Genomic DNA, 13,662 nt, shown 5'->3' with positions numbered 1-13,662 from the left:
ATTAAATTTTGTGCTTCTCAAATAAACTTGATATTATAGCTGCATAAATAATGGCTATTTTATTCCAAACATCAGCTTAAAATATAATTCTCAGACTGTTATTTAAAGTTTTGAACTTCGATATTTATCCATGAAGAGCCTTTTTCTATGAAGACTTGAAAATGTCTGTGAGAATGGTGGTTTCCTGAGACTAGTGTATGATTGTGAATGTTAACTTTTATTGAGGAGTAACTTGTTCATGGACTATGCTGTCTCTGATTTCTCTCCTTTCCCTCCACCTTGATTACAGAGAGGTACAGAAAGCAGTCAACACTGCCCAGGGATTGTTTCAGAGATGGACAGAGCTCCTCCAGGACCCCTCCACAGCAACAAGGGAAGAAATCGACTGGACAACCAATGAACTGAGGAACAACCTCCGGAGCATAGAGTGGGATCTAGAGGACCTTGATGAAACTATCAATATCCTTTCCTGTGATGTCTGGGAAAATTGGGGTAAACAGGCAAATGGAAAAGTTTATCCAGGCATCTGAAGGCATAGATTATACATTTCCTTTTATAATTGGTGTTACTGTCATTTGTATCATGGCACATCTAAAATAATTACCTAGCAATCTAAGGTAGAGTAGCCAAATTTTTTTACAGTGCATGACACATCCTGCAATGTAGAGGCAGTATAGTGTAATGATTAGAAGCCCAGACCCTTGAGTCAAGCTTCTGGTGTTCATATACTGGCACCTCCAGTTACTAGCTGTGTAATTTGGGCATATGGCTTAACCTCCCTATGCTTCAGTTTCCTCTTCAGTAAAAAGTTAGGATTAACAGTACCTAGTTCATAGAGTTGTTGTGAAGATTAAATATATAAAGATCTTAGACTGGTGCCTGGCACAAAGTAAGCCTCTATAAAAGTGTTAGGTATTATTATTACATAGAGTTATATATAGACCAATGTTATACATTGGTAATTAGAGAGCAAAAGAAAATCCTTTTGTAGACTGTCTTTTTCCTGTTTAAGAAGTGATGCTATGATGCCAGTATCCCTTGGAGAGCATCTTACACCATGAAACTACATTTAGTGAAAGAAACTCTATAAATGCAAATTCTTGTTCCTGATGTTAAATAAGTTCAGTGATCTGAATGACCAACCAGAGAACCGTAAAAACAATTTTATGGCTTTTGTCAACTGGAAATTTTTTAAATCAAAACTTTGGATAAAAATTGTGCCAGTTGCATGCATGTTCTGAGTTACCTTTTTATTTTTTTTATTTTGTTTTGTTTTTAATCTCTATGTGATATCAATATCAGGAAAACCAGTTTTTGTCAGCATCACTCACAGTCATCATAGGTTCATGCGCAATTGATATGTAGACATAATTTCTATTCATCATAATGATCCCAAAGAACTTTAAATCATTAGCAGGTAAGTGTGTACCCTAGGATTAGTGGAACAAAATATGAGTGCAGGGGGGATCAAAAACAAAGTTACAGAGAAATACTTCTTCCCTTGAGTCAGAAAGGAAGAAAAAATATAGGAAGAGCTGGAGAAATTTAAGATATTTCTTCTTAGATTAATCAATATTCATCATTCATTCAATACGTATTTATCAGTAGTACTATATGCCAGGAATTTTGTTAGTTACTTGGAGTGATAAGCAAAACAGTGTACCAGTCCTCATGGAGCTTATGGCCTAGTAGGGAGAAACAGGCATTAATCAAATAATCCCACAAATATATATTTACAGACTATGAGAGAAAATTACAGATCACTATGTGAGTGTCTAACATGCAGGCTGTAGGAATAGGCCAGCGGGAGGTGGAGGGGCCAGGGAAGGCTTCCCTGAAGAAGGCTTATCCTTTTAAAAGGAAGATTCTGGGTTACCTTCTTAGGATGAGGGGAAATGGTTTAGTATCGTGTATTAGTCAGCCAAAGGGGTGCTGATGCAAAATGTGAGAAATTGGTTTTTATAAAGGGTATTTATTTGGGGTAGAGGCTTACTGTTACCAGGCCATAAAGCGTAAGTTCCTTCCCTCACCAAAGTCTGCTGCCACGTGTTGGAGCACGATGGCTGCTGACATCTGTCAGAGTTCAGGCTTCCTGGGTTCCTCTTTTCTGGGGGCTCATTTCTCTCCAGGCTCAGCTCCTTTGTTTTCTCTACAAGGTCAGCTGTAGACTATGAGACTCTCTAGCCTTTGCCTCTCTCCATACAGCCAGCTGTAAACTATCAGGTGACCGGCTCTCTCTCTCCCTGGGGCTCAATTGTTTCCAATCTCAGCTGCTGTGCTCCTCTCTGTGTTTATTTCCTGGGCTCCAGCTCAAAACTGCCAACTCTGTTCCTTGCCTTGTCTTTTATCTGTGAGTCCCCACCAACTAAGGGTGGGGCTGAGTTGCGCATAAGAAAAGCCCCACCAAGGGGTAGGGACTCAACACTCTACTGACATGGCCCAATCCAAGTCCTAATCATAATTTAATCAATTAAAAGTGATATCTCTGACAGACCAGTTTACAAACATAAGCCCATAACTATTTTTGGAATTCATGAACAATGCCAAACTGCTACATATGGCAAGTATAAATGATTGGTAAAGGCTGTTATTGGAAAAGTGACCTGGAATCAAAAAAAGAGAAATATAAAGCGTTAGCAAGCATCAGGAAGAATCCAGCTCTTCCATGGCCAGAGAGCCATTGATTTATAGTGAACCCAGTCAGCAGGACTGCATTTCTTGAACTGGCAGGTCATCTCTGCCTTATGGTATGGGGGTTCACACATAGTGTGTGGGCAGAAAAAGTTTGAGAATGCTTAGTATGAAGTTGACTATATTTTCAGAAAGTTTGGACCAGATTTTATAGCTTGCATGTGAGAGATTGTGTGGTTTAATGGTATATTGTTTGAGACTTTGATGATGAAATTGCTTTACCTTGACTTTTTGACCCACGCATAGTTGAAGCAAATCCTAGGAAATTCAACCTTGATGCTACTGAGTTGCGCATAAGAAAAGCCTTCATTACAAGTACTCGGCAAGTTGTCAGGGTAAGGAATATGATCTTTGTGTGAGAAATAGCCAGGTTTCTTTTTTTTTTAAGTTATGTAGTAAGGAATATGTGATATTTAACATGGATAGATTCCTTTTTTTTTTAAGATTTATTTTTTATTTATTTCTCTCCCCCCCCCCCCCCAGTTGTGTGCTCTCTGTGTCCATTCACATTGTGTGTTCTCCTATGTCCGCTTCTATTCTTGTCAGCAGCCTGGGAATCTGTGTCTTTCTTTTGTTGTGTCATCTTGCTGCATCAGCTCTCCCTGTGCGTGGTACCACTTCTGGGCAGGCTGGACTTGCTTTCACACTGGGTAGCTCTCCTTCCGGGGTGCACTCCTTGTGTGTGGGGCTTCCCTACACAGGGGACACCCCTGCCTGGCATCGCACTCCTTGGCACACATCAGCATTGCACGTGGGCCCGCTCCACACAGGTCAAGGCGGTCCTGGGTTTGAACCATGGACCTCCCATGTCGTAGGCAGATGCTCTATCCATTGAGCCAAGTCTGCTTCCCAGCCAGGTTTCTTAAAACTCTTTCCCTTAACTATAAACTAATAGGTCAGCTCTGAAACTACTTTTTGTTATGAGTTAAATGACAATTTCCCATATATTTTTTTCTCTGATAGAAAAACAGAAATGGCTTTTAATATTATCTAGCTTATTTCTTACAGCCAAGACAAGGCAGTAAAATGCTAGCTTTGGGAAGCCTGTTTTAATATTACTTGTCTATACTTCTGGTTTTACCAAACCAGTTACCTTTTCCTCCCTATTTATTAGTATATTCTGTCCGAACGAAAGGAAGAATTACCATTGTAGAAGCCATTTGGTTTCTTGACTGAGTGGTAATCACTTTGAACTATTGAAGAGTGACTTTTAGTTGGTTTGAATGGTGGGTTCTTCCACCATCTGAATTACTTCTGGAACTCCTGCAACCCAAGTTACTGACATTTCCATATACAACTGCTTGACAGCCTTTCGGGAGGGATCCAGAGAAAGCAAATACCTATCAGTGTGAAAAAACTGAACCAAGTGAACAAATCTTTAGTCTCAAATTATTTAGATAATACCTTTTCTTAAGAATTTAAGAGAAAATACCATTTAAGTAAAATTTTGTGTCATTAAGATATGTTTTATATTTTGAAATTATATGGCTAAGCCATTTGATTAGCATAACTAGATGTAAGAGAACCAGCTGTCTTTAGCATATGTACTAGAGAGCAGCTTCCTTGAATAAAAAGACTTGGGATTATACCAATGCTAACATATGGCTTTTTAAGAGTCATTTTGGGCAGAAACCTTGGAATATGTTTGCTAAAGACTTTATATTGTGATTTCCTTTTGAAATTATTTCAAATGGTAGTCATTATCATTGAACTTAGAATATTTTTGTTGTTTTATTCAATAGATGCCTTCTATATACATATACCTAAATGGTTTATAAATACATCTTCATTTTAATTGGCAGTAACCTTTCTATAACCTATCTGTTAGAGATAACCTCATTTATATGGTGAGCATTTAGGTTAGATACTCATAATTTCTGTCCAGTTCAAATGTCATTCTGATAAGGAAACCCTGTTGTAAGGTGACATATTTTTTAATAAGGTAAATAACTCCAAATATTTATTCTAAAAATATGCCTTTTTTTTGGTAATAGATTTTCTGAAGGACTGTAGATGTTAGTATTTAAACGGAACCTTGTAGTACCTTAATCATATTTGTTCTTTCTGTAAGGTAGTACTTATTAAATTGTAAAATTTACAATTGACTTTCAGAGGTCTGTATATTAAAAGTTAGGTTAGTTGGTATAACTGGAAGTAGCATCTTAAGGTTTGTTTTCTTGTATCTGAAAAGCTTTTTAAAATACTTTCTTGGAAATAAGTATTCTAAATCAGATTGGTACTTCAGTATGTTATAGTCCTTCTAGAGTTGAGATCTAAACCACATTCGACTGTATAAACACTATGACTATTTTAGGTTTGTTTTTTAATATAAGGTTGCTATTTTTTAAGCCCAGTTAATTTGTTCTTGTTTTAATTTATGATTTTTAAAAAAGATTTATTATTTATTTATTTCTCTCCCCCTACTCCATTGTCTGCTCTCTCTGTCCATTCGCTGTGTGTTCTTCTGTGTCCGCTTGGATTCTTGTCAGCGGCACCGGGAATCCGTGTCTCTTTTTGTTGCGTCATCTTGCGTTAGCTCTCTGTGTATGTGGCGCCATATCTAGGCAGGCTGAGCTTTTTTCACATAGGGCAGCTTTCCTTATGGGCGGCGCTCCTTGAGCGTGGGGCTCCTGTACGTGGAGGACACCCTGCGTGGCTCGGCACTCCTTGTGCGCGTCAGCACTGCAAGTGGGCCAGCTCCACATGGGTCAGGAGGCCCGGGGTTTGAACCCTGGACCTCCCATTTCGTAGGCAGATGCTCTATCTGTTGAGCCAAATCCGCTTCCCTATGACTCCTTTTTGGAACTACTTGTCAGTGGTTGGCTAAAAGAACCTGAGTTTTTTTAAGTAATTTTTTTTTATCCCCCCTACCCTGCCCCTTGCAGCTTTTTTGGGTGCTGTCTGCTCTCTGTGTCCATTCGCTGTGTGTTTTTTTGTGTCTGTATTTTTATTTTATTTCCCCTCCTTCCCTCCCCCCCATGCAGCTTGCTTGCTGTCTGCTTTCTGTGTCTGTTTGCTGTGCTCTTCTGCGTTTTTGCTTGTCTCCCTTTTTTGTTGTTGTGTCGCTTTGCTGAGTTGGCGCTCCACGGTGCTTGCAGGCTGGGTGACTCTCCGCAGCATGCAGGCGAGCCTGCCTTTACAAGGAGGCCCTGGGATGCGAACCCAGGGCCTTCCATATGGTAGACAGGAGCCCAACTGATTGAGCCACTTCCCCTGAGTTTTTGTTGACTGATTTCAATAAATTCTGACTGACAGTTCTGTAGAAGAGAAGGAGTAGGATTGGTATGCTGACTTGATTTAACAATAAACCCTCCCTTAAAACAAAACAAAAAAACCACTTGTGTGTGTTACCGTATTCATCTGAACAGTATTGTGTTCAGGGATCTCTGGGTTCTGAGTGCATGAAATGGAGAGAGAGAGATCAGAGAGTAGAAAATCTGGGAAAGGAGACATGGCCAACCTCAGAATAGGAATTTGTACCTCACAGGTTTAGTAAATTCCTCTGTTACTGTTATCATAGATTTTCATTTAATGTTGTTCCAAAGAGAATACATTTTGATCTACTTTATTTTTAAATAGTGTGTGCCAATTGTGCTTTCTTCTTCTTAGGCAGAATATTCACTGATACTCCACAAAAAAACAAAAATTTTGTAAAATTATAACAAAAAATGTGTTTCTTCTTGATTATTGTCCTTTGGTTTATGCCTTTAGGAAGCATCTCTTGTTGAAAGAGTATGTTTGTTCCAAACATCATTTAAATTTGTACTTTTTACTGAGGGTTTGCTGGCAGTTTTACTTAAGAAAGCAAAATACAATTGTTTATATAACCAGCATTGATATTTTTGAGGCAGTTTTTTTTTACATTGTGGGTATTACACATGTGAAACTTTCGTGTTGTAGAAATATATTCCAGAACTGCTTTTGGTTTACTTTATTTATTTAAAAAGATTTGTTTTTCATTTATCTCTCCCCTTCTTCCCCCTCCCCTCCAGTTGTCTGCTCTCTGTGTCCATTCTCTGTGTGTTCTTCTGTGACCGCTTCTATCCTTATCAGCAGCACTGGGAATCTGTGTTTCTTTTTGTTGCATCATCTTGTTGTGTCAGCTCTCCATGTGTGTGGCGCCATTCTTGGGCAGGCTGCACTTTCTTTCGCGCTGGGCGGCTCTCCTTACAGGGCGCACTCTTTGCACGTGGGGCTCCCCTACGCGGGGGACACCCCTGCATGGCAGGGCACTCCTTGCGCTCATCAGCACTGCGCATGCGCCAGCTCCACATGGGTCAAGGAGGCCCAGGGTTTGAACTGCGGACCTCCCATGTGGTAGACGGACACCCTAACCACTGGGCCAAGTCCGCTTCCCCTGGTTTACTTTAATAATAAAAGATTTCGTTGTGTGGCAAAAGAACAGTGAGTGAGGGTCTGGAGACTAAGTTCTAGAACCTCCTGTTACCTTAATAAATTTTAATTGTGGCAAGTCATTCATCCTCTCTAAATCTGTTTTCCTTATCTGTGAAAGAATCCTAAGATTGCCTGATTTTGTTTTAACTTACAAAGGTGATCAGAACTTTACCCTCCCCACCCCGAAATGTTCCACCCAAAAAATTATATACATTCAAGTGTAAGTCTAGATACAAATGGCTTTAGTAAGGCCACCTTTGAGGGCACAGATGACATTGAGATATGAGACCTGGGAGTGGGTAGCATTAGGATTTAAGGTGTTTCATTCATTTAGTTTAGAAGACAGTGTGAAATGGAAACAGGAGCTAAATATCCAGGACATTTGTTGTTCTTTTGGCAGATGAAGCATATTTTATTGGGACTAACTGCTTCCTGACTGCTGGTTCTAAACTTCATGTGTTAGAAAAAAGAGAAATAATTATGTTTTTTTAAATGACAGGTTGTTACAAAATGTTTAAAACTGTTTAGTAACATAGTTTAAAATCCCACAGCCTAATATGAAGGTGTTCTGTTGTATGCTATCTGGAGACTTTTAAATGCCATCATAGGAATGAAAGTTGTAGCTCTTTATCACCAGCCAGGGCCACATACATCATGTGCATCTCACACAGCTACTGAAGAATTCACTGACCATCAGGGGACACACAGACAGACAGATACATGCACATACACATGTGCAGACACATAATTCCCAGCTATTTTTTATTAAGTAGAAAACTTTAAAAACAGGAACTTGCACTTATGTATTTCACTAAAGTAATGCATGCTCAGTAAAGAAAACTAGAAAAATTTTGCAAGAGGGAAAGTTAGGATGGGGAAAGACCTAAACGCAAAAGAGTGTATGGACACAGAATACTCTCTACCCCTTTTCCTAGGGGTTTGTATTTTTACATAGTTCTAATCATAGGTAATCATAAACATTTTCATGTTATTTTTAAAATGAAAAAGGGGAAGCAGATTTGGCTCAATGGATAGAGCATCTGCCTACCACATGGGAGGTCCAGGGTTCAAACCCAGGGCCTCGTGACCTGTGTGGTGAGCTGGCCCATGCGCAGTGCTGATGTGTGCAAGGAGTGCCGTGCCATGCAGGGGTGTCCCCCACGTAGGTGAGCCTCACGTGCAAGGAATACACCTCCTAAAGAGACCTGCCCAGTGCAAAAAAAGTGCAGCCTGCCCAGGGTGGTGCTGCACACACGGAGACCTCATGCAGCAAGATGATGCAACAAAAAGAGACACACAGATTCCCAGTACCGCTGACAAAGAATATAAGTGGACACAGAAGAACACACAGCGAATGGACACAGAGAGCAGACAACTGGGAAAGGGGGAGAAATTTAAAAAAAGAAATAAATCTTTAAAAAAATAAAAATAAAAAAGACTAAATCCTTGCTAATTTTAAATTGCAAATAATTTTGATGTAGAAAGGTGAAAATGCCCCTCCATTTAATATTCTACTCCCTAGAAATAATCACTGTCAACAGTTTGGCATATATTTTCTCGGCCTTTTTTGGGCACTGAAATATACACACTCTTAAAAAGATATATGACATGATATTCTGTAATTTTTTTCCTATCAGTATATTTTATTTAATCCAGTATATGCAAAAGATTATCATTTCAACAAGTAATATTAAAAATATTGATGTAGTTTTGTAATTTATTTTAACTCTTTTTGTACTAAGACTTCCAAATCTAGTGTGTATTTTACACTTAAGCAAGTCTCAATTCAGACGTTACCTTTTCATTGGAAAATCTTGATCTGTATTTAATTTTTTTTTAAAATTTACAGTTGTCGAAGTAGATTTGCATATCCTGGTTGTTCCAGACACACTTAAAAGTTTCCTAATAGTGGGTTTAAATTTTCAATTAATTAAAATTAAATAAAATAGAAAATTCAGTTCCTCAGGTGCACTGGCCCCATTTGAAGTGCTCATTAGCTATATTTGACCTTGTGGTTACTATATTGGATGGAGCAGATCTAGATTATCCTTCTTAATAGGTGCATATTTTACATGATGATAAGAGTTAGCATTTATTTAATATTTAGTATGTGTTGGGCCCTGTTAAATTGCTGTTCTTCATGTATTATCTCTGTTAATCCCCACATTGACCCTCCAAAGTAATATTATCTCAAACATACAGATTAAGTAATTTGCCTAACTTTGCACAGCTAATTAAAAAACATAACTAAGTCTGGAATCCAGGTCTTTGCCACAAAAGACCATCCCCTTAACTTCTCTAGCATGACTCTATTATAAGTTATTTAATCATTGCCTACTGGTAGATATTTAGGTTGTTGCTAATTTTTTACATTTTCAAAGCATACTTCAGTGACTATCTTTGTGAGCAGCATAACCTATATATTTATTCAAGTAGAAAAACGTTCAATGGAAATATACATCTTAAAATTGGTTAATAGTTATGGTATCAAAGTGTTCTACAAAAAGACTTTCTCAATTACATTTCTAATAACAGATTCTTTTATTTCTTAACACCTTTACTAACACTTAAGTATTACCAATCTTTTCCATCTAGTTGGGAAAAATGTCTCTTAGTTTGCATGTCTTCATTAGTGGGTTAGTGCATCTTTTCCTGTTTGATTGTGTTTATTCTGTGAATTATTCACTGAGTTCTTCATAAGTGTAATGTTTAGTATGAAAACTACGTTGTATGGATTTACTATAATTTACTATTCCTTTATGGATGTGTTGCTTATTTCTACTTTCATATAAATAACACTGCAGTATACATCTTTGCCTATCCATTTTATTGTACATTTTATATTATTTCTTAAAAATAAATTTCTGTTAGTGGAATTACTGGGTCAGCAAAGTGAATATTTGAGACTCTTAGTACAAAATGCCAAATTTATTTAGAAAGGGTTGGTCCAGTTTACCTTTGATCTACTCTTTAAATTAGCAGAATTTTAAAGTATATCATTATGGAAAAGTGCACATATCCTAAGTATACAGTTTGATGAATTAATAAACAGAACATACCATGTAAGCAGCCCCCAGAAGTATTAAAAACCAGCACCCCAGAAGCCTCTTTGTGCTCCCTTAAATGGTCCTTACCTACCCCCACACTCTTATCTTCACTTCTAACAGCAAAAACACATTCGACATATAAAGTTCAAAGCCAAGACTCATTTTCCTATATATGTTGATAATTTGATTATTCAAGTAAGGTTTTGTTGAAAAAAAAAAAAAAAAAAGACTATTGTGGGAAGCGGACTTGGCCCAATGGATAGGGCATCTGCCTACCACATGGGAGGTCCGCAGTTCAAACCCCGGGCCTCCTTGACCCATGTGGAGCTGGCGCATGCACAGTGCTGAATGCGCACAGGGAGTGCCGTGCCACGCAGGGGTGTCCCCCGTGTAGGGGAGCCCCACACACAAGGAGTGTGCTCCATAAGGAGAGCTGCCCAAGAGCTACCTAAGAATGGCACTGCACACCTGGAGAGCTGACACAGCAAGATGATGCAACAAAAAGAAACACAGATTCCCAGTGCCACTGATAAGGATAGAAGCGGTCACAGAAGAACACAGCAAATGGACACAGAGAACAGACAACTGGGGGGGGGGGGGTAGGGAAGAGGAGAGAAATAAATAAATCTTAAAAAAAAAAAAAGACTATTGTAAAATGCATTGGGTGAGTTTTAAAAAGCATATATTATCCCACTATGAACCCTTTGGATGTTTGTTCTGCATAGATATTATTAATATGTAGTAGATAAATGAGATTTTACTATCAAACATCAGAATGTATTTTAATTTAAAAAGGAATCTTGCAGTTGAGGGAATATTAGTATAATGATCTCACTTTGAGATTACTAGACCATGTTCATGTAGACCAGAACTGCTCAAATTTCACTGTTCATAAAAAATCACCTGGGGGCTTGCTAGAATGCAGAGTTCTGGACCCCACCATAAAGCTTCTTACTTAGTAGGTCTGGGTAGGATCTAGGACATGCATTTCTTTTTTTTTTTTTCAAGATTGTTTATTTATACACATACATGCACCCCCACAGCTTGCTTGCTGCCTGCTCTCTGTGTGCATTTGTTGTGCATTCTTGTGTCTCCTTGTCTCCCATTGTTGTGTCATCTTGCTGCGCCAGCTCTCCTTGGGTGCAGGCCGTCAGCTCTCCCCGGGCGTGCGTTGTCAGCTCTCTGTAGCGTGCGGGTGATCTTACCTTCACAAGGAGGCCCTGGGTTCATGTCTCCTGTATGGTAGGTGGGAGCCCAATTGATTGAGCTACAACTGCTTCCCTGCATTTCTTAACTATACCTCAGGTGACTGATTCAGGTAGATATCAAACATTAAGAAATGTGACTTCTATCACTGAGTTTCCAAATGGTCCTTGAGGTCATTCCTTGTTTTGAAATATGTAAATATCTTTATTTTCATGGCGAATACTAAGATATTTTTCTCACAGTTTCTAGTGGGAGGTATTTTCTTTGTGTTTCTTGAGGTTTCTGAGTAGATTAGATAGGTAGAGTTTCCTAGAATTTCTGGATCCTAGTGAACCGTAGGTGAAGCACCTCTCCCCGCCCCCCCCAGATGTCCCACCTGCCCAGTGTCATTTCCCAGGGCTCACGTACCCTCTTACTGAATGGTTGTTTGCTCCTTTAGCATTTACCCTTCCTCACCTGGGGGCAGCACTGTTACTTGCTAACAGGTTATGATAGAGTAGATCTCTTTACTTCTCCTTTGGTTGATTGCTAGCGTTTTTCTACAGAATAGCTAGAGCGATCTTTTAAAACATGAATCAGAACACTCCATGGTGCTGTTTAGTTCTGATTAAAGGCTCCCCGTTGCCTTAGGATAGGGATTGACACACTATGCCCCACTCGCTATTTCTGTACTGATTGAGAGCTAAGAATGGTTTTTACATTTTTTAAGAGGTTGTGAAACAAAAACAAAATGAAGACTATGTGGCAGAAATTGAATATTTACTCACCAGTCATTTCCAGAAGTTGTTTCCCAACCCAACTTTAGAATAAAATCCAAGTTTTACTTCTGCCTGACTGTCCAACTGTATTTCCCCTCCTCCCACACACCCCCTCAAAAAAAAAAAAAACACATACTTTATGCTCCTTCAGCCACACTGACCTTCCTTCTAAAAAGCATTGAGGGAAACGGACTTGGCCCAGTGGTTAGGGCGACCGTTTACCACATGGGAGGTCCGCGGTTCAAACCCCGGGCCTCCTTGACCCGTGTGGAGCTGGCCCATGTGCAGTGCTGATGCGCGCAAGGAGTGCCCTGCCACGCAGGCGTGTCCCCCGCGTAAGGGAGCCCCACGCGCAAGGAGTGCGCCCCATAAGGAGAGCCGCCCAGCGCAAAAGAAAGTGCAGCCTGCCCAGGAATGGCGCTGTCCACACTTCCCGTGCAGCAGACGACAACAGAAGCGGACAAAGAAACAAGACGCAACAAATAGACACAGAACAGACAACCGGGGGAGTGGAGGGGAATTAAATAAATAAATAAATCTTTAAAAAGCATTGAGCTTTTTCCTGTCACCAGACTTTTGTACTCGCTGTTCCCTTTGTTTGGAGTTCTCTGCCTTTAGTTCTTTCTGTGTGGTTGCCTCATTCTCATCCTGGAGGTCTCAATTCAAGTTTTACCCCCATCCTTCTAAAGTGCATCCATCATCTGCACTATTTGAACCCTATTTGTTTCCTTCCTTTATAACGCTTATTATCTGTAATTACCTCATTTTTGTGTTTGCTTGATTATGGTTTGTCTCTTTCCTACCATGATGTAAGCTCCCTGAAGGCAGGACCAGTCTGTATATCACTATATATATAGCTATGTCACTGCTAAATGGTGCTCAGCAAGCATGGGTCAGTATTTGCTGAGTGAATGAATGTGTGCTTTGGGTAAGTTGAAGCACAGTGGTTATTATTCAGATTACTCACCACAGTAGGATTCATGTAAGCTTTGGTGCTGTCTGTGATCCACCACTCACTTGTCAGTGATCTTGGAAGAAATTTTTTAAGTCTAATACTTTAACATTTGCATCTGTAATAATCTACTTGCTAACAGAAAATTATGGAGTATTTTGACAGCCTTTTTTTTCTCTCCCCTCCTCCTCCCAGTTGTCTGCTCTCTGTCCATTCGCTGTGTTCTTCTGTGACCGTCTTCTGTGACCGCTTCTATCCTTATCACTGGCACCAGCAATCTGTGTTTCTTTTTGTTGCATCATCTTGTTGTGTCAGCTCTCCGTGTGTGCAGCACCATTCCTGGGCAGGCTGCACTTTCTTTCATGCTGGGTGGCTCTCCTTACGGGGCGCACTCCTTGCGCGTGGGGCTCCCCTACGCAGGGGACACCCCTGTGTGACACAGCACTCCTTGCACGCATCAACACTGTGCATGGGCCATCTCCACACGGGTCAAGGAAGCCCGGGGTTTAAACCACGGACCTCCCATGTGGTAGGCGGACGCCCTATCCATTGGACCACGTCCACTTCCCTTGACAGCCTTTTTGACAAACAAGAAAAAATGTTATTGCATTCA

General features: G+C 39.9%; 1 protein-coding gene across 1 annotated transcript in view; it reads left to right on the top strand.

The window, feature by feature from the left end:
* STX6 (syntaxin 6) overlaps positions 1–13,662 on the top strand; it is a 73,879-nt gene that overhangs the window by 35,907 nt on the left and 24,310 nt on the right. The window contains exons 2-3 of the mRNA XM_004461853.5: positions 290–459; positions 2,932–3,026. Coding sequence (XP_004461910.1) covers positions 290–459; positions 2,932–3,026 — 265 coding nt within the window. The remainder of the gene's footprint in view (positions 1–289; positions 460–2,931; positions 3,027–13,662) is intronic.

The sequence above is a fragment of the Dasypus novemcinctus genome, chromosome 13 (genome assembly GCF_030445035.2).
Source record: "Dasypus novemcinctus isolate mDasNov1 chromosome 13, mDasNov1.1.hap2, whole genome shotgun sequence".
NCBI lineage: Eukaryota > Metazoa > Chordata > Mammalia > Cingulata > Dasypodidae > Dasypus > Dasypus novemcinctus.
The sequence above is the reverse complement of the archived record's forward strand: the minus strand, read 5'-3'. Positions and strand labels throughout refer to the sequence as shown.